Genomic DNA, 24,863 nt, shown 5'->3' on the forward strand with positions numbered 1-24,863 from the left:
AATAAATAATAATCATGAAACATGAGAAGTAAGAAGCCTGCTTAGTCACGCTGCGAACTAGGCCAGATTCGCGGCCCGAGCATGCAGCGTCTTCGGTCGACGGAAACTCCCATTCTCCAATCTGCCTTTTAAGCATATCTCCCTGGTGTCATGAGAGCGACAGCCGATGCTAAGATGATACAGACTCGCCTGTCATTCCACCCCTGTCCTAACTGTAAGTCGCCTCACCGGTTCCTTTCTGCCCACCAAACTGCCCTCAATCCAAGCGCCAGACCTGCAACCAGCGACCAGCGACCCCCCACATCACACCGCCCTCCAGCCAACCACTCGGGCAGAAAGAATACTCATCAACTGACTGTTGTCTGACTGCAGTTGTTACACCGAATTCGAAAAGCTATTGTCTTTAGGAGGCGCGGCTCTTTCCCCCTCTCCTCGATCCTTCCGAGTCCCGTTTCGTTGTCGCCCAGGACCATGTCAGCAGGCCGCAAGGTATTCCACTGCGCTGTGGACGACACTGTTTTGACCACCAACATCAGCGAGATTAAGAGATGGGCTTCGAACGGCGCAATTACCTTATTTGTGCCGCTTTACAGTGCGTTGACTAAAGCGCTCGCCATGGCAGAGTCTGCCGCTGGCGGTGGCAGTATTGCTAACAAGGTATGCAGCTCTTGACCGTCTCCAGACCCCAAAGCGCGGCGCCTCCCAAGCAGCCATAAACTCTCGCGAAGCCGTCCGTTTTCTCGACCGAGTCACTTCTGGAAAGGACAATATCCCCTCCGACCGTGTAGTCTTGCAAGGACCAATGGAGCAGTATGAGACCTGGACGGAGGCGGAGCAATTCTTTCTTCCCGAGTTCGAAGACCCAATAGACGAATCATACGAGATCCCCGACGGTGAAGTCGCCACTCCGAAGATTGAGGTAGAGACCAAGTTCAATGGCATTACCAAGGAATCGCCAAAGGGTCCCGGATTGCCCGGTTTGCCGAGTGACTTGTCGCAGATGTTACTGAGTAAACTCAATTTCAAGGAGCCGCAGCCTGTCGCAAATATCCACAACGATATGAAGTCTTCTGTATCACTTCCCTCGACCGGTACCCAGAGTGATCAGGGTTCTCGTGCGTCATCTCGCAGTTCGCGCACCAGTCCAGAATATGCGGATCGTAACGGTTCAAAGCCGGCGAATGGTCACCACCGTTCAGTGTCATCGTCGTCAACGATCCAGCCAACCCCTACATCTCTTCGCCCATTGCTTAGCTCTCTCCTATGGCGTCTGCATTGCGACAAGGAAGCCTCTGCTGCTGCACTAGGTCTCACTCTTGTTACCAACGACCGCGACACCCAGATCTGGGCCCAGAAGTTCGGAATCATGACCAAGAACATCCACCAGCTGCGCACTTCCATTCAATACGAAGAGAAAGAATTCAAGAACCGTGTCAAGTACGCCGAGAAAGCACAACATGTTACCCCAGACCCGAAACCCCTCTTCACCTACGAAAACGATAGTGAAGAGGATGAATTGGTATTTGTGCCTCGAGGCCGGGGCAAAGGTGCTTCTCGCAGCGCTGGAGGTCGCGGAGGAAGCGGTCGCAAAGCCAGAGCAGCGGCTGCAGCAGCTGCCACCGCAGCCCAACCTGAGGCTCCCGTTGAAGTTCCATCTCAGCCTATTGATCCAGACTCTTTCAGTCGTTCCCTCGGCCCTAATTCCGCAAAGCGGTCTGGCGTCGACCTGAGCACACAGTCCGGCGCTGCTCGTGGCCTAGCTGCCTCCGGCCGACGCCATGGAGGTGGCCGACGTGCCGGCGGTTCTCGCCCGCATTCGTCTCGTGGTGGACGTGGTCAGGGGAAACTATGGGTTCCTTAACCAGTGAAAGAACACGGCTTCATTCCCCTGAACGAAGTCAAATTATCTTGTCTAGATCAATTCAACAAGGGATATCTTTCCACGAAGGTGAAATCAACAAATCTCAAACGGATGGCATCCTTGTCTATGACGGTTGCACGGCTAGCCTGTTTACCGGGATCAAAGAACATCCAGAAAACTGTATGTCCGAGCATCTTCAATAACATGACAAGCGGGAAGATAGATCAAAGTCTTTTTTCATAGGGCCGGAGTAGTTCCGAACATGGACCGTCTCTGTTCGTCCAGCGCGAGGCTGTTTTTCATATCCGACTTTCCTTTCGTACCACCTCATCTTGGGCGACTGGGGCCATCCTTTATCATCTGGAGGGCCATGGAACGAAAACAGTTGATTTGACTTTCTTCTACGCTAGTCTAGTGCTAGTCCTGCTCTCTCCGTTCTATATACCGAGACGAAGGCTTTTCCTCCATTTTTTTTGTTATGCCATGGCATGATCCACGAGAAGCAGTTACTGTTAACTGCAATTTTTCGGAATATCTTTGTCATGTGCAGTTGCTTTTTGATTATTATATTTTTCCTTTATTGTTGCTGGTTACTGAATGTCATTTCTAGCTAGTTGTGTATGTGACTGTCGTTTTGCATTCCTGAATGTAGTTGTAGTATGTAGACCGTAGAGTAGTACAAACCCGCGAGTAACATGAAGAGCCTGATACTGTTCATATTCATGTGTTGTATGAATTAGGAACACTCTTTATGGCGGTACCAGTTTTGAATATCTTGTTCGTTAGACTCCAATGCTAATCGTCATACAGGTGGATTCTAAACTACCTTGGACTTTCTACACTCCTCTGCAAGGCGCTTATACATAATTTAGAAGTACACCATCAGCCGATAACATATCATCTAGTTATCATTCCCATCCTCCAATTGAAACCCCCTTCTTTTGACCACGTTGTAACTTTCCATAAGAGCCATCATCTTATCCAATCTCTCCTCATATTTTTGCATCCGCCCTTCATAATTCTCTAATTTATGACTCAACCTCTGATTTTCCTGCTCTGCCAATAACCGCAATCTCCGCTCTTCTGCGAGTTCCTCAAAGTAGCTATTATTATTCGCTCCAGTCCGCTGGTTGATTTCCCCACCGCTTCCACGACTGCGTTTCTTGGATTGTAAAGTGCTTTCGTGTGTAGTAGCCTCGTTTGTGACGGTCAGGGTGAGAGGAGGAGCACTGGATCCAGCTGTTGATTTTGTACCTAATCTTGCTACTGAGTCCTGCCTATGTGGTCCACGGAGATGCTGATCAAAGTGATCTTTGCGATAGAAGCCTGAGCCTGGTTGAGAACGGCTGCAGGCGGGGTAGGGGCAGAAGTATTTCTCGGTTTTGCCATGTTTGGAGTTTCGAGGTGATACATGTATAGTCTGGTCACCATTTCGTGGCCGGGGGTGAATGAGAGATGTATTAAGTTGGATAGGAGCTCTAGACTCTATTGCTTCTGCCCGTTCAGGTTCTGATTCTTGGATTGTTCTGGCAGCTTGATATGAAGTGGATCTGAGAGGGGAGAGCTCACTGGGCTCGGTACCTAGGGGATTGGTAGTTTCTGCAGTTTTTGCAGCTGACGAAGTCGGTAAGAAACTTAGAGATGTCCCCGTACGGTAAGTAGCAGCAGGCCCAGGTACACATAGCTGCAGTTGCTGTTCGGGATTCGTTAGGTCGAAAGACTCAGTCAACATGGATATGTCGTAGGCAATATCATTAAGACTGGAATCGAAGACTGGAAAAGGTTAACGCCGTTTCAGGTAAGAAGGGAAGAGAGGGAATAACCCGTAGATGGGACGATTGAATCCACATCGTCGAACAGCCCAGCCGTGTTACTAGCCGTTGGAAAGATCCCCTGACTCCAGTCCCAATTCACCTCGTCATAGAACATCCAACAAACACCCCACAACACCACCAAAGCGGGCCAGATCGTCCATGGCATTGTGGTACACGGAGGTCGAAGTCTGTTAGGAAATTCTGAAATCGAAAAGTATAGAAGGTTGAGGTATAAATCCTTCTCCCATGCAGTGAGAATCTTTTCTAGTTTGAGGAGAAGGTGTTGTAGTTGAAGAAGGATTCGGTAGAAGGCTTCCCAGAGATCCATCAAGCCAGTCATATCCCGCTTGTCTCCAGTTTGCTCTTCTGCATAAGACACTTCGAATACTCCAATCCACCCAAGCTTTAGGAAGTGCTGGACTTGGGAACCCGACTTTTGGAGCTCTTTTCTTAGAACCCTGAGGTCTACTTCTTTTTGATGGGAAACCTTTTTTATGCGTGATAGAACTAAAAAACAATACCATGACAAGTTAGATTCTAGGTCTCCATCGTCTGATTGTCTATTAGCAATAAATTTCACAGTCACTATAAAGCTTACGTAGATCACATCTATTCTTATGTAGATCACATATCCTCTTCCAAATGGCGTTTGAGAAGTAATCCACCGGCCTCCATTCTACCCATTCTGACAGGCCATTCAAATGTTCCTGCATAACTGGGACGAGAGTAAACGGAGAAATTAAAAAGATTTTTTGATTTGCTTTGACTCTACCTTTAGCAGGTTTATATGGTAATTTGGGAAATATAGGAGATGGAGGACTCTACATTTATAGCCTCGTCAAACCCAATCGACTTAGGGCGGTAAGGCGGTAGGGCGGTCGTGTGGTCGTTTGTGCTATCCAAGGTGATAGCTAGGGCGGCTGTGGAAGGTTCGTGCACGCAGAGTCGTAGCCGGATTGGGCTATCTACTGCAGCCATAAGACTGACTGCATGGGCGATACTTCGTGTTATCTTGACCGAGGCCACTCGGATACCTTGCGATTTAGGCGGCATCTGTATGTGTGCCTGACAGCCTGATCTTACGATAGAAGAACAGGCTACTCACAGGTTGTCAACAATATATCAATTTTTCTATTAGTTTTCACTGTACCAAACCCTCTAGCCAGATAGGGAATAGCGTTAACCCTTCAGAACTACTTCTAATCGTCACAAAGGGGCCTACGGGAATGTGGTAGAGTAAATAGAGTAGAATTGCATATCAGTTGTGCGATTAAGGAGAATATTAAAAGACATAAAATAAAGCTAATTTAGATTTCCTTACGTATCAAATGATAGTTTTATAAAACTCCATGTCTGAGCTCACAGGATTTGTCTTGTCGCTCAGAATCACAGAACAACCAGGATTCCAAGGCCAAAATATCGAAATTTACACTGATAACCAAAGCTCCCTTCAAACCCTTCAAAATCCACACACAATTTCAGAACAGTACATCATACAACAAATCATCAAAACCCTTACTGCCTGATAATCCCAGTCCCCAAGCAACAATATCCACTTTTACTAGATTCCCTCCCAACTCAGAAGCCTAGGGAATGAAGAAGTAAACTCAACAATCAAGCACACAGCAGAATAGAAAGTATTTAACAGAAAAAATACTCCTAATCTAAACAGTAAAGAACCAGTACCAACCAAAACAGCAATAAACCACTAGATCAAAACTCATACCAAGAAAGCCTAAAATATAGCATAATTCAACAGCAACCATAAAATAACACTACAATAATAGCTTCCAATCCTATCTAAAACATCCAAAAAGATCTACACCAAAATAACTCAAAATTAAAATACCACCATAATCCAACTACATACAAGAAAAATTATATTTAATAAATACCTAACACATATTAATATAATAGATTACAATCAATACCACCTCTATAGAACCTTCACAATATTAACCATCAAAGATATATTTCTCAACTATATAGCCCTCAACAACGTACAACAATCAATATAACAAAGCAACAAATCAGAATACAACTTCCCTAGTAATACAAAAAACCCTTTTATATAATCAAAAGCATATACACAAAACAGCCCAGCTAGTTCTTAAGTTGAGACTTATCTCCTATCTTATTAACAAGCTAATATTATCTTCACAATCTATATCTACCAAATCAACACCTAACAGACATACGACACAGACTATTACAGATTAACTACTTTTAATTTTATCTCCGATTTCTCAGTACGTTTCTCGCCAGACATAGATCCATTCAATGAAAAAGCAGCTGCACGGCATAATATACCACTTAGGATAGAACTACACAACCTACCCTAAGCATCATACTGACATGAAATTGAAAAAAAAAAAAACAAATCTTCTTAATGGCATAGAAAATTACTAATCATTTGAAATCTAGTATATAAAACATATATAAAAAAGAAGAAAAAGAATACTTACTACGAATGATAAGCTACATGAGATTACACTGAGAAAAATAAATAAATTATAAAAAAACTTAATATAAGAGGATATATATAAAAACAAAAAGAGAGAATAAACAGAGAACGTTCAAAAGCACCAACTGACAAAACAAAAATTGATATTCATTTAGTATATAAATATATTAACTAATTAGCAAACCTTCTCTAAGGCAGCTACACAATCACTATATATAAAGCATATAGATAGATCTCAATACCCTGACATATCACTAAAAAGAAGCCTCTAGTATTAATGTAAGATTACAACAACAACAACAACAATATGTACATATAGAGAGTAAAGCGAAGACCTGTGAATTCCCTTTTATGGCTGGGTTTGCCGTTTTGGGTATAGTCTCCCGATGCGCCCGTCTTGTAAACACCTCCCACATCATGACCTCTACTATATAAGAACCATCTCCTCGCTGTCCTAATCATCCTCTCTCCCAACTTCTTCTTTCTCTCCAATCCTCCCAAATATTCCACACTCTTCTAGTCACTGCCGTCGTTTCATCTGCCCCCTATGGCTACTACCAACCCCCCTCTCCTTTTTCCTATCAGAATTGCGGCTGTACCTCCCCCTGTCTTCTTGTCTCCACTTCACGGTTTATATAGACTTTCTTACTAATAATAGTATAAATGGAACAGAACTTATTATTCTATTTCCTTCCAGAATTAAAAAGTCTTAGTATCAGCTCAAACAATAATACCACAGAAGAGGATGATATACAACATCTAAGTCGCGCACCTGAAAGAAGCATATAAATTAATACCTAGCCAGATCAACTTACTTCTGACTCACAGGAAGATAAAAAACAGCTTGTTATAGGCGCTCTTGAAACCAGGCACACTGCTGTACATGACCTGCCCTTTCACAAGTCTACCCCAGTGCGTTCGTTACAGCTGCAGTAAGGAGACAAAGACAGTTCGAAAGGGTGACTGTTTTGAGACGCAGTGTCAGTATTTTGACTACGACGGAGAAGTATTCGGCGAATCTATTGAGACTTTGCAGATTGAAATGTTCTCCGCGGCCCGCAGGATCGAAAACCTCCCGGCGTATCGATTGGAATTCCACCCTGACCCGGAAATCTGGCCGCGCCTTGTATCCGCCGGTGGAAAGTTCGTACCACTCATTGGCTGTTACCATAGCCAATATGACGGAAATATGTTCGTCCCACATAAGGATCAACTGGTGAAAGCCCACGTCGGTAGCAGGATCATGATCGACGCGCAGCAGTTCCGGAAATGGAATCCCAATTATGCAAGACTGGCGATGAAAAAACCTCATACCGATATTAAAGAATAAGTAAATTACTAGATCGTTAGGTAGGAGTAACTTCTACACCGTACACTATGAGACTATTTATATCAACCTGTCTATGAATAGTCCACCGTGTACTCGGCCATCGCCCACATCTTCTTCACCGGATACTTGGTCTGGCTCTTGTTATCCACCTGTAGAGTCCACGTCGACGGCAGGACCTTGTTGACCTTGTCCGCCGTCAGGATTAAGCAGTCCTTCAGCGTCGTGTTGTCAGGCGACCAGTGCTTGATCGAGTCGAGTTCCTTGATACTCAGTGCAGTCGCCAGATCACCCAGCCTTTCCGATGGCGTGAGAACGAGAGAAATCTTCTGCACGGTTATCTTATTCGCCCCCCGAGTCCAGAAAGGTAGCAGTCGATTGAAATCGGCCAGGACCATAGACACTGACGGATTCGTGCCGCTGCGTAGCTGGTCCCGGAAGAGGATCCAAGGACTGGCAAAGTCGGTGGAAACGTCCACAAGCGTACAGGGATGGCGAGCGCCGGCCGCGGTAGATTTCAGCTGTTTCTTTGCGGCATTCGTTGCTGCGGTCTTGAACTGGGACCTGGTACTGCGCACGGCCGTGTACCGCAGCTGGAGGACCACGTCAGCGATGGTCCCGTAGTCGAACTGCCGGATGGGGTTGGGGAGTTCCAGAGACCAGGTCGAGATGGCGCCAGCACCTTCAAAGGGGAGGTACTTGTTGCCCTGGAAGGCCAGGTTGAACTGGCGGCTGTCGGACTGACCCGTCGTTACGGCGATGGCCATGATGGGACTGTGGTCGCTGCGGAAACCGTCCGCCGTAGAGTAGTCGTCGCCGCTGGTGGCCGTATCCGTAACACGATAGGAGGACGAGTTCAGGCTCAGGGTGCAGTTCAGGTTCTCAAATGGGCCGGCGATGCAGGGGATCTGGACGCCCACGGAGACGATGCGCCGGCAGTAGTGGCCAGGGAAGTCGAGATCAAACAGGACCTAATGAACCGCGTTAGTCACAAGTTGTTGAAGCATATATCCATCCACCCGGAAGGGGAGAGAGTACCTCTGGAAGACTAAAGGTTGCGATTCCCCTTTCACGCAAGGCCAGCAGCTGCGCTGGATCCAGCTGGCGTAGGGAGATCTTCTTCTCCATCTCAAAGTCGAACGGCTGGCTGTTCATGTAAGCCATCTCGATGCGATCGAGATCGAGCCCCAGCATCGCCCCCGCCAGCAGGCCGTCCCGGCTGCTGTCCCAGTATCCGGCCCCGGCTGGTCGCAGGTAATAGTTGCTGTCTCGTGGGTTCTCGAAGCTGTAGGCCCTTTGCAGCTTCTGCGCCAGGTCGGCCGCCAGCTGGTAGGTGTCCTGGTAGAGGCTGCGGTACTGATTGTCCAGCCAGTTGTAGAGCTCTTCATTGGTGTATTTGGACTGCAACCACTCCAGGACCTCACTGGCGTTGTCTATCTCCTTCTGCAGCGAGGCCACCTCGCTATCGATGCGCTTCTGCATGGCCTTCTGCACCTCGATCTGCCGGTCGACGACCTTGATCTCGCGGCCGGCCTGGTTGGCCGCCTGGCGCCGCTCCTGCAGCTGGCGCATCAGCTGGCCTGTCCGCCCCGCGCTGAGGCCCTCTTCGCGGACGATATCGCTGCCCTGCCGGATCCCACTGGCGGTGGCCTGCAGCGTCCGCGCGACAATGCCCGTGCCGACTTCGGTCGAGACGCCGACGCCCAGGGGCTCCGCCTGGACCGTCACCTGCGGGATGATGAGCAGGGCGGCCGCGATAGTATCTAGCGACGCGGCTCCCTGCCCTAGCAGCATGGCCGTGAACGAGCTGTCGATCTCTAGCTTCTCGTTTGGCGTTACGCGGAGGCTGTCAGTGGAGGGGATGTCGATGTTCTGCGGGATATCGTCCCACGCGGTGTCGGCGTCGGGGATCCTGTATGTCTTATTGTCACCTGTGAGCGCCAGGTAGAAGCCCAGCCGGGTCTCGTGCGCGCGGCGCGTCTCTTGCAGCACAGCGATAGTCCTATTCACTTCATCCGTCTGCAGTTTCTTCGTCTCCAGAACGAGCCGCTGGACGGCCTGGCGCTGGCCCGTCGACAGGGCGAACAGGGCTTCGGCGTCCTTTTTCTCTCGGATGCCGATGATCAAGGCTTCCATCGACCGCAGCTCGTCCGTCAACCTCCGGGCCTGCTGGAGAAGCTCCCGGAATCGATACCGGGGAGTGGCCTCGCCGTTCAGATCAGCGGCGAACCCGGACGGGCTGATGCCGGCGCCCAGCGCCCGTTGTAGTTGACCTGGGTCGATAGGAGGTGTAAAGAGCGCCCGATCCTGAATATTGCCGTAAAGGTCCATGTTATTCCGGATCTTGAACAGCCGGTCGTCGATGCGCTGCCGCAAGGCGAGGATCTGCATGTTCGCCGGCACGCAGAAGTAGCCGGTCTCGATGTACGGCACGTTGGTCTGGCTGTCAAGCTGGACAGCAGACTGGCCGCGTTCTTCGACGTCCGACTGGAAGGGGAAGTCCAGTTCGAGGTCGACCTTGGGGTTGGGGTTCTGGTCAGCATCCAGCTTGACGAGTTGGTTGTAGGTGAGCACCTGTCGCTTGCCCAGCGACGGCATGGGCACCGGCGCCGGTCCAAAGACGTGCGAGGCCTCGATGTACCGCTGCATCGCTAGCGGCAGCACCTCGAGCGTGTTCTGGCGGAACCAGGCGTCGCCGGCGTCGAGTAGGATCTCAATGTACTTCATGGCCAGCCGCTTCATGTAGGCGATGGGGTGACCGCGCGCGGCCGCATGTACATTCGCATGGGCATCGGCCCAGTCGGCCAGCGCCAGTCGGTCCTGCTCGCTCGACCCAAGGGTATCGTCTGGAGGCTGCGTCGTGTTGTGATCGCGGAAGGGAGGGAAGAGCCAGCAGCGCGTCAGGTCAGTGCCCTCCATGGTCGGATCAAAGGCACACCGCGCGACACGGAGAGCCAGTTCGTACTGGCCCGTCGCCTGCAGGCGCTCCATCAGGAGGCTGACGGCGTGGACGCCCGTCTCCCACTGGTACAGCGCGTGGGAGCGGGCGAGCTCGTGGAAGACGCGGATGCTCTTCGACAGACCCGACTGCCCAAAGGCGTTGGGATAGTAGCCCTCGGGGAGGTTGGATAGGGTCTGAAAGATGTCCTCGAAACCCGATCCCAGCGTGGCCGTCTCCACGAGGACCGGCGCGACGGGGTTGCTCAGCAGCTCCTGGGCGAACGGCAGCCGGTATTTCTGTCGATCGCGCGCCAGATACTGCGGATAGGCCAGCAGGCTCTGCACGCCGTCGCTGGTGGAGGTCTCTAGCAGCAGGCCCGTGGGCCGATCCCAGTTGATCTGGTCCAGGCACAGCGTCCAGCTGTAGTTGGAGCTGCTGGCGGGTCTGCCGGTCTTGGCCAGATATAGCTGCTCGCTGGTCCCGTCGTGAGTTATTGAATCCTCCGAGGGCACCGTGTCCTTGCTGCCCGCGTTGACATGCCATGAGAGTCGCATGAAGTCCGTCGGCACCGTCTTCTCGCCCGAGGGAGTGGCATTGGCTGGGTCCAGCACCAGGCGAGGGCCTTGCATCTCGTAGCGGCCCAGGGCTACGGTTGTGCAGCCGTCCAGCCCGGTGCTTCCAGACTTCTGCTGCCAGGTCTCGACCTCGATGGTGAGGACATTGAATTCCTCTTTCTTATTGAAGGCTGACGGGATCTTGCGCGTGTTGGTCCAGAACCGGAACGATCCCGCATGCGGCAGGACCCCGTTGGTCTCATGGATCTCCACGACGCCCTGGGCGACCTGTTTGGCCGTCCACTGGCCGTTGCGCAGCTCCGTCCAGCCCATTGAGAGCTCCCAGTAGTGGCTGGACTTGAGGTCGCTCGGCTTCTCGTTGGCCATGGTGGAGAAACTGTCATCGGTCTTCCGCTGTTTCTGCAGCGTCTTGAGGGTCAGATGAGGCAGGAAGAGATACAGACGCCCGTCGATGTCAGTGGGACGCCGACGGAAGATGGTCGGGACCAGATACGTGCCGGGGCGGTCCAGCTTGCGGCCGTCGAGGTCGACGTCCTGCGGGATGATGCCGACGTCTAGCATCGTCCACGGCCGCCAGAATACATAGTAGGCGTCATAGGCGCCGCGGAAGTCCACGCGCCGGTAGAAATATCGATAGGGGGTCGTACGCGTGCGGGCGAAGAGATGGACGCCGCCGATATCGTCCTCCACGGCGCCCTGGCCCTCGGCGACCTCCCGGCGTTCCCACAGGTACGTGAGCAGCTCCAAGTGGGCGACCTCGTCGGCGGCGTAGATGTACGTGCGGAGGGCGTCCTCGATGGAATCCGGCGTCAACTTGGCCCGCAGCACCGTCGATTCAAAGGTGCGGAACTGCTCCGACTTGTCGTCGCGCAGCGTCGGGTCGATCCAGTTCTCCGGGTGGAGGAAGGCCTGGCGGTTAGCCTCCCACAGCCGATAGCGCAGCATGTAGTCCCAGTCGTCGCGTGAGACAGCCGAGCTCTGGACGCCGTAGTCCTGCTCGAGGCCCAGCATGCACCTCTGCACGTACAGCTGGACGGTCGAGATGGCCTGCTTCAGCCGGGACGTCTTCATGCCGGACCCCATCTGCACGTCGATCAGAAAGTGTTCATAGAGAGAGTCGGCGTCGAACAGGTTGCGGTCCTGGATGGACTTTTGCTGCAGGAGATACGCTACCAGAGCGGCCCGCTGGTGCTCTCGCAGCTGGTCGTTCGCCGCACGCAGAGAGGCGGTAGTGGTCGCTTGAGAGTGGATGGCCTGCCGGAGCGCGTCCGCGTTGGAGAAATCCATCATGGGGATGTCTTCTGGGTTTGTAGCGGGTGCGGCGATGCTGTAAAGGAGGTTGCTGGAGAGCGCAGGGATGGCCAAAAGTCGAGATATCGCCTTGACAGCTCCCCGGATCCGCTCGAGACTGGAGAGGTCATCCTGACCGATCAGCTTAACTAACGCGGTATCATCGAGACCCTGGTAGTGAGCCCCGCAGATCTGCTTGACGAGAGCCGTATCCCAGCCCCCCAGTCCGGCCAACCGTGGGACGAGCTGTTTGGGATCATCGGGGTTGGCGAGCCATTTGCGAAAGTCCAGCAGTGCGGACAAAGAGGAGGAGCGGCCCTTGGGTGGTGGGAACGAGTCCCGGAGGTCCGTATACAGCTGCAGCTCCTCGAGCTCGGCCATGGACACGCCCTGAAAGGCGAAGTTGGAAGCATCAGTATGGAAATAGTGGACTTCCTCGACCGCTAGCTGGTAGTTGTGCACGAGCTGGCGCACCTGCGCGAGGCTGGACAGGACCACGCTGGCTGTCTGAACGGCGGACCGGTCGACCACCAGAGCCGGCGTGAAGGGCTGTGCGGCATCCAGCGCTGTGGTCTGCCACTGGAGTTCTTGGAACTTTGGATCGAGATGTCCCTCCCAGGTGAACTGGTACGATTGGCCGTTGAGCAGTCGTCGGGGGCTTGTAACATACCTCCCCGATTGTTTGGAGAAGGCAACCTTGACGCCGTCGATCGATAGACTCCTCTTGGACCCCGCCTCATCGGTGACAAAGGTATATATCTCGGTGGACGGAGGTAGGAAATAGCCCTGGAACGGAGACTTGCTGATGTCGGGAGGAGCTAGCTGGATGAGAGCGGCGATGGCCGGATGTTGGCCATCGACGGTGAGCACGTCGGAGAGCATGAACTGGAGGATCTCCGCGTTTAGGCCCGGGAACAGCGGCTGCAGGATCTTGCAGATCCTCAGCAGCTTCACTTGGTATGACTGTCTCGCCTTCTGATCATCGTCATCCGTCCCCAGTCCAGGGCTGGTGTTGCTGGTGATGATCTGGACCACGGTCGGCACTTCCTTCTCGACGGTTACCCCAAACTCATCAGCGGATTTGTTATCTGACCGGCCCTGAATCGCAAATGTTTGCATGATGAAGTCGAGGCTGTCGAGCGTCCAGCCGCGAGCCGTCAACGCCGTGAATCTCTGGATGATGTCGATGGTCGCCTGCGGGCTCTCGAAGGGATGCAGCTTGGAATAAAGGGCACGGAAGGTATTATACTGCTCGGGCCTGATCTCCAGCAGCCGACAGAGAAGGGATTGGCGGTAGAGTTGCGAGATGCTGGCTAGTGACAGCGTTTTCGAAACCCTTGTCTGGAGGCCCGCAAAGCCCGAGGTCGTGAGCTGCAACGCAGACTGCAGGACGCCGGCACAGCTGGCCAGCGTCTGATTCGGCTGTTTGAGATTCCCGTCCGCTCCAAGCTGGAAGACCACATTTTGCGGCTCCAGTCTGGGGGTCAGGAAGAGGCGTGCGTAGAGGGAGGACGATCCGTTCGTGGGTATATCCCCCAGAGGGGCAGCAACTCGACGATGGGGAGGTTGGCCATCTTCGAGAGCTGTTTGACCCCCGCGATGCCAGTGATTACATCCGGCGTGATGACATTGCTGTTGTTTTTCGAGAGGATCGTGATGGCCGCGTCGGTGTCCGGGATCGTCCACTGCAGCTTTTTCCACAAACGTATGAATGCCTGCAGCCGGTTACAGATATCTTCTGTCAAGGGGTTAGCCGGGTGGTTGCCAGGAGATTCAACATAGCGCAGTCGCATGTCGTCCAGTTTGCCCGAGAACTGTGTCTCGCCATTGGGCATTTCGATGACCAGATGTTCGCCGAGATAGCGAGTATTCAGTAGGGCGAGCAACTGATTGAAACTGATCTCCGCACGGGGTAAGAATTGGGCCTTGATGAACATGAGACCGGTTGACTTGGTTTCATTGGTAGACAACATCTCCTCTTTCGTTTGGTATCCCCAATAGGCGGCAGTAGGCTTGAGCCCGATGCGGTCGTGATAGTCATTGGGGTTGCCTAAGAAGTCCCGCGTCTGGATGGCTTCTCCCGTGATGATCACGTATTCTTCCTGCTGGAGATCTAGGGACTCCGCCGCCGCAAACCGGTCCAACACGGCAGCTGCCTGCTGGGTTGACAGAGATGAGGAGGAAGAAGAAGAGGAGGAGGAAGAAGAGGAGGAAGAGGACGGAATCAGTGAGATTAGCCGCTGTTCGGAGCGAAGCGCGACTACCAGATCCGAGCGAGTCGTTCCCAGAGCGTGCAAGAAGTTTCGGATGCTATCGATGGCCTGGTTGTAGGGAAACCGGCTCAGAGGGAACACCATCGGTTGGATGATATCCCGATAGACAGTATAATTGACGTGCCGCGGCTCGGTGAGGTCACCGTCGCTGGTGTCTTCGTCGTCCATGTTGAAGGGCTCCTCAACGTCGAGGCTGGCATGCTTGACGACTGACTCCAGGGCCTCGTTCACCAGGTCGATGTACGGCAGCTGCACGTTGGTGTTGGCGCACGACAGCTGGAGATCCCCCAGGTCAGGACGGCGGTCGAATAAAGAGTCTCGGAGAGTCTTCGGGTTGCCTGCATCTTTGGGATCGACCAGCCACTTATCCAGCTGCTGCAGCATACTCACGAAGTAAGCCGCGGGGCTAGTGATAGACGAACAGTCGGCGCAACCCTCCATCTGCATGACGCTGGGGAACATGTTGCCGATGTTGATCTTGGTGTCACCGCTGCTGGGGGTCTCGAAGGATTCAGCGCGAGAATGAGGGTGGGATGATTTTGTCAAGGCCAATGGAACTTCAGTCTTCTCCTGCAATCCCTTGACCCACAGCCGTTCGTTCCGGCGATGGATGCGGCATGCCTGGTGATAGATGCGCTGGGCTGACTCGGGGCTGATGCCAGAATTAGCCACGGCGGAGGTAAACTTCTCCAGAGACTTCCGTGAGATGGTTGCAGCTGAGTATATGGAAGCTTGGATAAGCTTGATGATATCCAGGGGATCCGTAACTACCGCTTGGAGGCGCTGCAGCACGGCAATCAAGCCGATGACTCTGGTTTGGTTTGGCTTCGGAACCAGCTGGAGATACTGCGGGTCATTAAGATACGGACGCACAGAGTGCCTGGAGATGTCGAAGTCTACGTCAAGCAATCGCTTCATGAATGTTCGCGCGGCAGAGAGGACAGCTTTCTCTTTCTCCGGGAACGTCGTCTGGACCAGCAAGCTGTAGATCGTCGCAGTGGATTCCAAACCCAACAGACGACTACGGAACTTCTTCAGGACGTATTCGGGATAGTCGCCGACACCCAAGGAAGAGGATCGGAGAGCAACATCGCGTATACTGTTGGCATCTCGGTCGGCCAGCAGATGAGACAGGAGGTCGACGTTGTAGGTGGTGCAGGACAGTAGTTGATCGATGAACTTGAGTTGATTGGCATCGGACCCAGGCACGGTGGCAGCGACATTCTGCAAGGCCAGCGAGAGGTCCGTCTCTCCCTGCTGGACTTGAGTGAAAGCCCGTCTCAAGGAACTGGACACGGAGGGGAACCTCTTGGAAAGGAGAGGAAGGAGCTGGAGGTCGTCGGTGGCAGCCATAGCTATTGCAGAAGTACAATGAAGTTAGAATGAACAGACGGAGATGGAGGAAGGATTGACCGGGCTGTGATTGTAACTGATCCTGAATTCATTTTTCTCTCTTCCTTTCTTCTTCTTCTCTCTCTCTCTGTGTCTGTCTGGGTCTGGCTCTGGACGCGTCGATATCACGATCCAATACGTAAAGCGTTCCGTACAGACACGGTTCATACGGTACTGGGTAATTCGGTAACCGAACCACCAGCAACTCCCATCAACTACTACTAGTACTTAGTACATACTCTGCGCTACTAGTTACTACTAACCAGGTAATGTCTCTCGGCTATATTCTACGGGGTAGCGCTGGTTGGCAGCTGCAACGATTAAAAACAAAAATAATCAACAGCTTTCACTGGCTCTTCCCCTTCTTTCTAGGTCTCCACCTGCTGTCAAGAGTTAGTAGTGATCGTCTAGAATCCAGGGCGCATTACCACGAGATCCCACTGGCTCAAACAAAGGGAAGCCAGAACATCGCTGGCTGCCAGCTGTCTGATGGCAGACAAACTTGCATATGTACGTGAATAATCCTCCACTGCACGTCAGGTTCAGCACTCGTTTAGCACCCCACCTGTGACGGGCATGTCCGATGGAGCGAATCAGCCTTGCAGTCGGCCCTTTCGACTGCCCATGACGTGTCATCGTCCATGACAAGGATGGGAGGGGTTGCTCCAAAATGTGGACCAGATTCTGCCTCTTGAGCTGTTGCGATTCCCAAGATTTGATCCCTTGGGATGCATAACTAGCCAACGACGCCGACGGACTGAACTTCCCTCGACGGTCGATGACACCGCTTTTAGTAAACGGGGGATAATCGAGATGCAGCAGGGCTAGAACCACCACCCAAGTCCAGGGATGGTGACCTGGGATTCTCTGCCATGCACCACTGCTGCAAAGAATGGGCGAGGCGCTGAACTCCCCGAGCCAGACGACATTCTAGAGTGGTACACAGCTATCTAGCACTGGCTGACGGCGGTGCGGTCTCGCAGACCTTGCCCGGGTTACTATCAGTGACTACCTAGGATTGTCATGGAGGATTTAGACCAGGTAGTAATAATGTGCGAATCTATATGGGCCACGAACTCGGGATTATCTGAAGCAATCAGGCCATGAACCTCGCTCTGTCTGCTGAGCCCCGCGACTGTTGGCCTGTCAGGAGAGACCCATGGGACACCGATCGGTGAGATAAGACGACGCTTAAATCCCACCTGTGGGAGCTGCGACGGCTGCTGCTGACTAACCCCTTCGTTCGATGGGCCAGGAACTGCTCTAGAACCGAGAACTATTATAGTATACTATACTAACATCTAGGATTAGTGCTTGATAGCGGGAAAATAGCAAAATTACAGCCCCTCTCCGCTTCGATACGCAGCGTATTTTTGCCATCCCCCTCCCTTGACGGACACAAAAATACACCAGTAAACAAGGCGATGATAGAGGGTGATCAGCCAGCCAGAGGAGATCTAGACCATCACGGAAATAGAAATGAGGGGAAGGAGGCGGGATGACGGTCTCTTCTCCGACTAAGTATACGCCTGCAGAAAGGGAGGACGACCCCGTTCAGGAAATGGTGATAGCCTCATATCTGATTCACATTCACCCCTGCGGGTAGAAGAAGTAAACAATTAACATTACATATGCAGACCTCCATCCAAGCAGTTGACTGAAACCGTAACAGCGATCATGTTACTGCAATCTTCCCTCCTGAATCATCAACGGTATCCCGAAGGTGCTCCCGGGACCGGGGGTTCGTCCCCGTTCGGCGCCGCTTCCAACTCCGTCACCACGACGGGCAATCCGATCCTACCTCTACTGGCTTCGGCAGTAGATTCTGGAAGACAGGCTGTGCAGCAAGCAGCGTCACCACTGCGCGTCGAGGCTGCAACGGGCGCTGCCTCGCTGTCCATCCCGATCTACGTATCTCCCGGCCGCGACCCGACCACAACTCCAAGCCTGGAGCTGACATATAGCTCTCATGCGGCCAATGGTCCATTCGGCCTCGGCTGGTCCCTAACAGTACCATGCATCTCACGGAAAACGACCCGGGCGGTCCCACGGTACAGCGATCAGGATGTCTTCGTTCTGTCTGGGGCGGAAGACCTGGTGCGCCTCGATGGGTCGGCAGCAATCAACACAGCCGGCTACCTGGTACATCAATACAAGCCTCGGGTGCTGGTTGGGCCCTCTCAGGCGCGGATCGAGCGCTGGATTAACCCTAGCGATCCGGCGGATGACTTCTGGCGCACTATCTCCTCCACGGGACTCACGACGCTCTATGGGAAGAGCCTCGAAGACCGCATCCACAACCCGGAGGACCCCCAGCGGACGTTCACCTGGCTGATCAGCGCGACATATGACCTCAAGGGTAACTGCTGCGTGTATCGCCACAAGGCCGAGGACTCGACCAATATCGACCTCTCCTGCGCCCATGAACAGAATCGCTCCACCCTGAGCCGTACGGCAGGGAGATATCTCAAGAGTATCCACTACGGCAACCGTAAGCCGAATCGTGATCTGGAGACTTGGGCGGCGCTGCCGATCCCGATGAACGCCTCCGAGTATCTGTTCACGGTCATACTAGACTATGGCGAGCACAACCAACAGCTGCCACAGCCCAGCGGGGAGACCCCCTGGACCGTCAGAGCAGATCCCTTTTCCTCTTCAGCTGGTGGCTTCGAGGTGCGCATGTACAGGCTCTGTCGTCGCGTGCTGGTATTTCATAACTTTATCGAGAAGGACGTCAAGGACTGCCTCGTCTCCTCCACTGCATTCGCCTACCAGGAAGCACCGACCGGGTCGACGCTGGTCGCGATAAATCGCCACGGACATCGTAGAGTCTCTGATGGTAGGGCCGGATATCGGTACACCGACGAGAGGCTCCCAGCCTTCCAGATGGAGTACAGTCAACCGGCATTACAACCTGGTGCCTCCCCAGAAGACGGAGAGCGCCTGCAGCCAGTGGCCGTGGACGCATCTCAATTCCCCGATCTGCCCCACGCACATCCTCAGCAACGCACCCAGTGGTTGGACCTGAATGGCGAAGGATCTCCCGGTCTCCTAGCTCAGCTTGCTAGTGGAGAGTGGGTGTATATGAGGAACGAGAGCTCAAGAGACCCCGACTCGGCGGCAGCGTTTAGCCCGCCTCGCCGGTTGCAGAATGTCCCCAATTCCCTACTGAACCCGAGCGGCTTCTTCGCTTCTTTGACCGATGACGGATCGTTGCAATTTGTTGACCGCGACGGTAGGAATAATCGACTTCAAGGGTACTCCGAACGCAATACCGCGGAAGGTTCCGGATGGGGCCCGTGGGTACTGTTTCCTAGTGTTCCTTCAGAGCTGGACGACAACGGATTGGACACATATTCGATTGATCTCGCCGGTAGCGGACGCCAGGATCGAGCCCATTTCATGCAGGACAGCTCTGGCCAGCTGCGGTGGTATCCATCCCTCGGTACCGATGGCTTTGCGCCAGCCCGGATACACTCCGGTCCCCTGATCCCCAGGGACGAGAGAGGAACAGCAGCCATCCTGCTGGCCGACATGACAGGTGATGGACTCACAGATGTAGTCCATGTGCGCGCTGGAGAGATCGTCTACTGGCCCAACCTTGGCCACGGACAGTTCGGCACCTGTGTGAGGATGGACAACGCCCCCATCCTAGCTTCATATGACGAGTTCAACGTCTCTCAAGTTCGGCTGATGGATGTAGATGGATCTGGATGTGCGGACCTGGTTTACTTTATCCCCGGAGGCGGTGCTGCCATCTACTTCAACCAGAGCGGAAATGGCTGGAGCGAAGCCGTCTCGCTCTCTGTTGTTCCCGACATGAGCCTGCTGGCGAGCATTGAAGTGGTCGATATCCTTGGGCGAGGTCTGCCGTGTATCTGCTGGACGTTGACGCAGACCACCGGAGCAGGTTCCCCTCGTCTCTACTATCTGGAGTTGATGGGGGAGATGAAGCCCTGGTTACTGACCGAATATAGCAACGGGGTTGGAGCAAAGGTCTCCCTGGAATACCAGCCATCCACTCACTTCTACCTCCAAGATGAGGGCACCAGTCAGGCGTGGAATACCCGACTGCCCTTCCCAGTGATTTGTGTTGCTACTCAGACGACCGATGATCAAGTGGCCGAGACGAAGCAGGTCACCCGCTACGCCTACCACGACGGCTTCTACGACCGCACTGAACGGGAGTTCCGGGGGTTTGGCCTCGTGGACATCTGGGACAGTGAGGATCTATCGGCAGGTCCTGGCCTCAAGAGATTGGAGGCACCACCACGACATTTGCGCACTTGGTACCATACCGGAGCGCCGGTATCAGCACTGGAGACTTCCTTTGGCCATGGCGATTTGAGCGTACCACAGTTGGTGCCGTTCCATCTGCCTGAAAACGCTGCCAGTCCGAGTGAAGTCCGAGAATCGCTGCGTGCGCTGAAGGGGAAGATCCTCCGGAGCGAAACGTATCCCGATGGAAGGTCGAGAGAGGAGCGAACTCCTTTGGCAGTAACGCAGCACAACTACACTATTTTAATGGAGCAGGAGATCGAAGACACTAACGAGTGAGTTTATTTGTCGCTCTTGCCCTGGTAATGTGGATTGGATGGCTGCTAACAGACGTGAACTGGCAGGAACCGAAAGACCACCGATCTCGACATGGTGGTCTACGAACAACCTCATGGACGGTTCCGAGTCCTACCCCGTGAGTCTCTTCAGGTCTCGTACGAGGCTAATAATGATCTGCAAGATGCCCAGATGGAACATCAGATGTACCTGGAGACGAATGAATACGGACAGTGCACCAAGCAGGTCACTGTCCAATACGGACGACTGGATCCTCCACAAGATCTCGACGAAGACACAAGAGCTACCCAGCAGGAGACCATCGTCCACTATACCGAGTCCAATCTGACGAACGCTATCGACGAAGATGACTTCTTTTCCCTGCCCACGACAGCCGAAGAGAAGGGATATCGAATGCGTGGTCTTTCAGCACCAGAACTTCCATCATTACTCTTCTCGTTCGAGGCATTCTCTGCCAACGGCTGTGCCTTGTTCAAAGCGGCCACCGAAACTCCCTACGAGCGGGATCGTGATCCTGTCGTATCTCCCGAAGTATACAAAGTCCTGACATCCAACACCCGTTCCTACTACTGGAATTCTGACCTGACGAGCCGCTTGAAGTTGGGCCAGATCGAAGCCTACTCCGTGCTAGACCGTACATACCAGCTAGCAGTCACCTCGGGGCTCATGCTTCAGGTCTTTGGCACGAACGATGACAGCACCTCCTTGCGCACCGGCTGGTCGGCCCAAGACGGAGCCTATGCAGATCTTGATGATAACGGCAGCTGGTGGATTCCGAGCCAGCAGAGCCGGTTCTGCTTCCCTGCCGCAGCCGACGATGCTGACACCGAGCTTCTTCAAGCACGATCGCATTTCTATCTCCCCAGGTTCACCATTGATCCGTACCGGAACGTTGGCGAAGAAGAAGTAGATCAATACTGCCTGTTGAGAGTCCGATCGACCGACGGGGTGGGCAACACCGAGTCATACCAGCCGGATTTCACCAGCCTGCAGCCCGTTATCCTCACAAACTCAAACGAGAACCGCGTCCTGATTGCCTATGACGGCTTTGGGGCTCCTATCGGGGCAGCAGTCCAGGGGAAGGTCGGTGAAGGACTCGGCGATACGTTGGACGATTTCTCAACCACAGTCAGCAGAGAGGACATGCTATCCTTCTACGCCGATCCCGTTAAGTCGGCAGCAAAGCTGCTGGGATCTACATCCTGGCGACGCATCTACAATCGGGAATGGACGTCAGAAATGCCTGCCTTTGAGGCCGAGCTCCGTCGGGACCAACATCTCTCCTCGCCGTCACCTGCGCAGATCTCCGTCTCGATATCGTATCTGGATGGTCGTGGTAACAAAATACAGTCCTTGACCTTGCATTCAGACGAATCAACGGTTAAGTGGAGGAGAGAGGGATGGAGTATCTGCAGTACAATGGCAAAAAGCTCTGTCTTGACCTTTGTGCCATCTCTTGAGAGTAGCCATCGCTACTCCAAACGCAGTGATCTCGCTCCGGAGAATTTCCCACCGAGCTCTGTTACTGTCTATGATGCATTGAACCGGGCAGCTGCGACTCTGCACCCCGACCACACCTGGCAGGTCACGACGATTGGTGCTTGGACGGTCAAACAGAGAGACGGCGGAGATAATGTCCTGGTAGAGGACATGGCAGCCGACCGAGAGGTCGGTGCTCTCATATCAGCCTCCATGGATGGTAACCGCTACTTACCCACCTGGTATGCAACTCACAGCGCCTCCACAGCCTCTGCACAGGATCAGGCGGCCGCAGAAAAGTCCAAGGTCTATAGCAATACCCCGGATCTCCACCATGTAGATGCTGCAGGCCGCACGATATATTGGGTGACTAACGATGGGTCGCCAGTGCGGCAGACGTCCCGTCTCCAGCTAGATATCGCTGGCAATGCCGCAGCAGCCTTTGATGCCCTGGGTCGGGAAGTGACGAGGAGCCAGCGGGACCTCTGTGGTCGTACTCTCTACGAATCCAGCATGGACAGCGGGCCGAGCTGGTCGTGCCCCGACGCCCTCGGCAGACGATGGCTGACCTGGACAGTGCGGCCCGATGATGTGAAAGGCAAGAACCGAATGCGCATGGGATATGATGAGATCGGACGGCTGACCCACGTCTGGCTGCAAGAAGGCCTCTCTAGCAGCACGCCGGAGCGCCTGATTGTCCAGCATGAATATGGAGAGAGCCAGTCCAACGCGACGAAGAGGAACCTGCACAGACAACACTACCGCACCTGGGACCAGGCTGGACTGTACACCAGCACGGCGTACGACTTCAAGAGGAACTGCATCAGTCGACAGACGACCTTCGCTCAGGACTACAAAGGTATCATCGACTGGTCTCTCACCGGGCAAGATCGGCCGGCTCTGGAGGAGACGGTTCATGCCGAAGAGGCCGAGTACGATGCATGCAACCGGGCTTTGCGTGTGGCGGGTGTGGATGGGAGCATCACCCAGAATATATACAACGTTGCCGGTTTCCTCCAGACGCTCCTTCTCACTAAAAGAGCCAGCCCAGAAACGACAGAAACCTATCTAGAAAATGTCAGTTACAATGCCATGGGCCAGCGAGAGCTCGTCATGTACGGTAATGGCGTTCAGATACGGCATGACTACGACCCATTGACCCAACTGGAGGTGCACAAGAAGACATTGACGAAGAGTGGCGCAGTCCTCCGAGACCTCCAATACACGCACGACTGCGCTGGTCAACAGGTTTACCGCGAAGATGCCGCTCAGCAGAACACTTACTTCCGCAACAGCATCGTGCGACCTGTCAATGACTACACATACGATGCACGGGGTCAGCTTATCAAGGCCACCGGAAGAGAGCAGGTCGACGCCCAGGGATCTTCTCTCACCCCATACGGTCCCAGGTACAAGGGACAGCAGACGATCCCAGGTGACGGCCGTCAGATGTGCCAGTATACAGAATCCTTGCAGTACGATGGGGCTGGCAACATCAGCTCTCTGACCCACGACTCAGGCGATAGACGGATCTCAGGCTGGAAACGCGTGTATTCCTACGATGAGGCTAGCTGCTTGACGGACTCAGTGTCGGGAGTCAAAAACAACCGGCTCAGTTGGACCACTGTCCGTGGGGCGCAGGAGAACTACACCTACGACAACCGGGGGTGCATGACTTCTATGCCAGGGACAGTGAAGGCAAGTTGGGATCATCTCGCGCAGCTTCGAGTCAGCACCTCTCAGCGGGTGCGCGAGGGCACTCCCGAGACCACCTGGTATGTCTACAACGCATCAGGGGACCGGGTGCGGAAGGTCACCGAGCGAGCTTCCGCAACAGAAGAAGATGCCACCAAGCTGCGGGAAACTTATACACTCGCTGGCTTTAGTGGCTACGAGATCTATCGCGAGTACTCGGGCCAGGGTGCCGTTGAGTCAGAGAAGAAGATGGTGCAGGTCTCAGATGGAGATTCGACCCCTCTCGCCCTGGTGGAAGATGTTGTAACTGGCCTGAACGGGTCAGCGTCAGCCTCCCAGTCTCTCCTCCTGGTCCGATATCAGCTCGATGATGGGCTGGAAGTCGACGACCTCGGACAGGTCATCTCCCTGGAGGAGTACTCGCCGTTTGGCTCGACCACCTACCGGGCCACTCGCAGTGATGTCGACGCTCCGGCCAAGTATCGGTTCTCTGGCTACCCTCGAGATACCCAGGATACGGGGCTTTACCACTGCGGAGTGCGGTACTATGCCGCCTGGATCGGTCAGTGGACATCGCCAGATCCCCTGGGGGTCCTGGACGGGCTCAACGGCTATTGCTACGTCGGGAATGACCCCGTGAACAAGGTGGACACCCAGGGGACGATGAGAGAGGGAGAGGGAGAGCCCCGGCCGGGACCCAGTCATGATCATCCTCGAGCCAATGCAAATGGAGCTGAGAGTGATTTCAGAGATACAACGTCGGTTGGCATCGAACGGCACACAATGGAGGAGAACGGGAACACCTTCACCGTCTTCGGCGCGGTTCTGGAGTTTCAACGTCCCCTGCAACCCGAAGAGATCCGGACGGTGGTCGAAATGGGTCACAGGGAGATGGGTGAACTGGCGAGTAACAAGACACGGCCAACGGTCATGACTGCCTATGCTGTGAGAGGCACGAATACAGTCATCCTGACCTCATCCATGAAGAGTAATGTGAGGGTACGGGATCATTGGACATATAGTGAGAGCCGCCGGCAGTTTGAGCATCAAGGGAAACTCGTCAGCCTGACTGACCTCATGGGCAACCTTCCGTACAAGGACAGTGAGGTGGTCAACATGAGGGCGCTGAACGAAGAGAAGGACGAGGGCCATAAACATCACATCAGCGCTTGTGGGG

The 24,863-nt window shown here is 53.7% G+C and overlaps 5 protein-coding genes across 5 annotated transcripts; 3 read left to right on the top strand and 2 right to left on the bottom strand.

Moving 5' to 3' along the window:
- Positions 1 to 471: 471 nt before the first annotated feature.
- BGW36DRAFT_433044 (uncharacterized protein) lies at positions 472 to 1,861 on the top strand (the record flags this gene model as incomplete). Its single annotated transcript, XM_046221215.1, has 2 exons — positions 472 to 592; positions 666 to 1,861. The coding sequence occupies 2 exons, from the start codon at positions 472 to 474 to the stop codon at positions 1,859 to 1,861; spliced, it is 1,317 nt and encodes a 438-aa protein (XP_046066372.1).
- Positions 1,862 to 2,594: 733 nt separating this feature from the next.
- On the bottom strand, positions 2,595 to 3,669 carry BGW36DRAFT_67088 (uncharacterized protein). Its single transcript, XM_046222505.1, has one exon. It carries the CDS (start codon positions 3,591 to 3,593, stop codon positions 2,763 to 2,765), a length of 831 nt encoding a protein of 276 aa, XP_046066373.1. The 5' UTR covers positions 3,594 to 3,669; the 3' UTR covers positions 2,595 to 2,762.
- Positions 3,670 to 7,022: 3,353 nt separating this feature from the next.
- Positions 7,023 to 7,469, top strand: BGW36DRAFT_364816 (uncharacterized protein; the record flags this gene model as incomplete). Its single annotated transcript, XM_046214596.1, has 1 exon — positions 7,023 to 7,469. One exon carries the CDS (start codon positions 7,023 to 7,025, stop codon positions 7,467 to 7,469), a length of 447 nt encoding a protein of 148 aa, XP_046066374.1.
- On the bottom strand, positions 7,246 to 15,898 carry BGW36DRAFT_411939 (uncharacterized protein; the record flags this gene model as incomplete). The annotated part of the gene is made up of 3 exons (XM_046219192.1): positions 7,246 to 8,437; positions 8,505 to 13,957; positions 13,978 to 15,898. 3 exons carry the CDS (start codon positions 15,896 to 15,898, stop codon positions 7,541 to 7,543), a joined length of 8,271 nt encoding a protein of 2,756 aa, XP_046066375.1. The 3' UTR covers positions 7,246 to 7,540.
- Positions 15,899 to 17,614: 1,716 nt separating this feature from the next.
- On the top strand, positions 17,615 to 24,349 carry BGW36DRAFT_307348 (virulence plasmid 65kDa B protein-domain-containing protein; the record flags this gene model as incomplete). The annotated part of the gene is made up of 4 exons (XM_046212233.1): positions 17,615 to 18,833; positions 18,867 to 20,490; positions 20,560 to 22,327; positions 22,403 to 24,349. Coding segments are annotated over 4 exons (6,558 nt in total), but the record flags the coding sequence as incomplete, so codon positions are not given.
- Positions 24,350 to 24,863: the final 514 nt, after the last annotated feature.

The sequence above is a fragment of the Talaromyces proteolyticus genome (assembly GCF_021365285.1).
Source record: "Talaromyces proteolyticus strain PMI_201 chromosome Unknown BGW36scaffold_14, whole genome shotgun sequence".
NCBI classification, from domain to species: Eukaryota; Fungi; Ascomycota; class Eurotiomycetes; order Eurotiales; family Trichocomaceae; genus Talaromyces; species Talaromyces proteolyticus.

Coding starts and splice junctions, on each gene's coding strand:
- BGW36DRAFT_67088 (XM_046222505.1), bottom strand. CDS start 3,593: ATGTTGACTGAGTCTTTCGACCTAACGAATCCCGAACAGCAACTGCAG.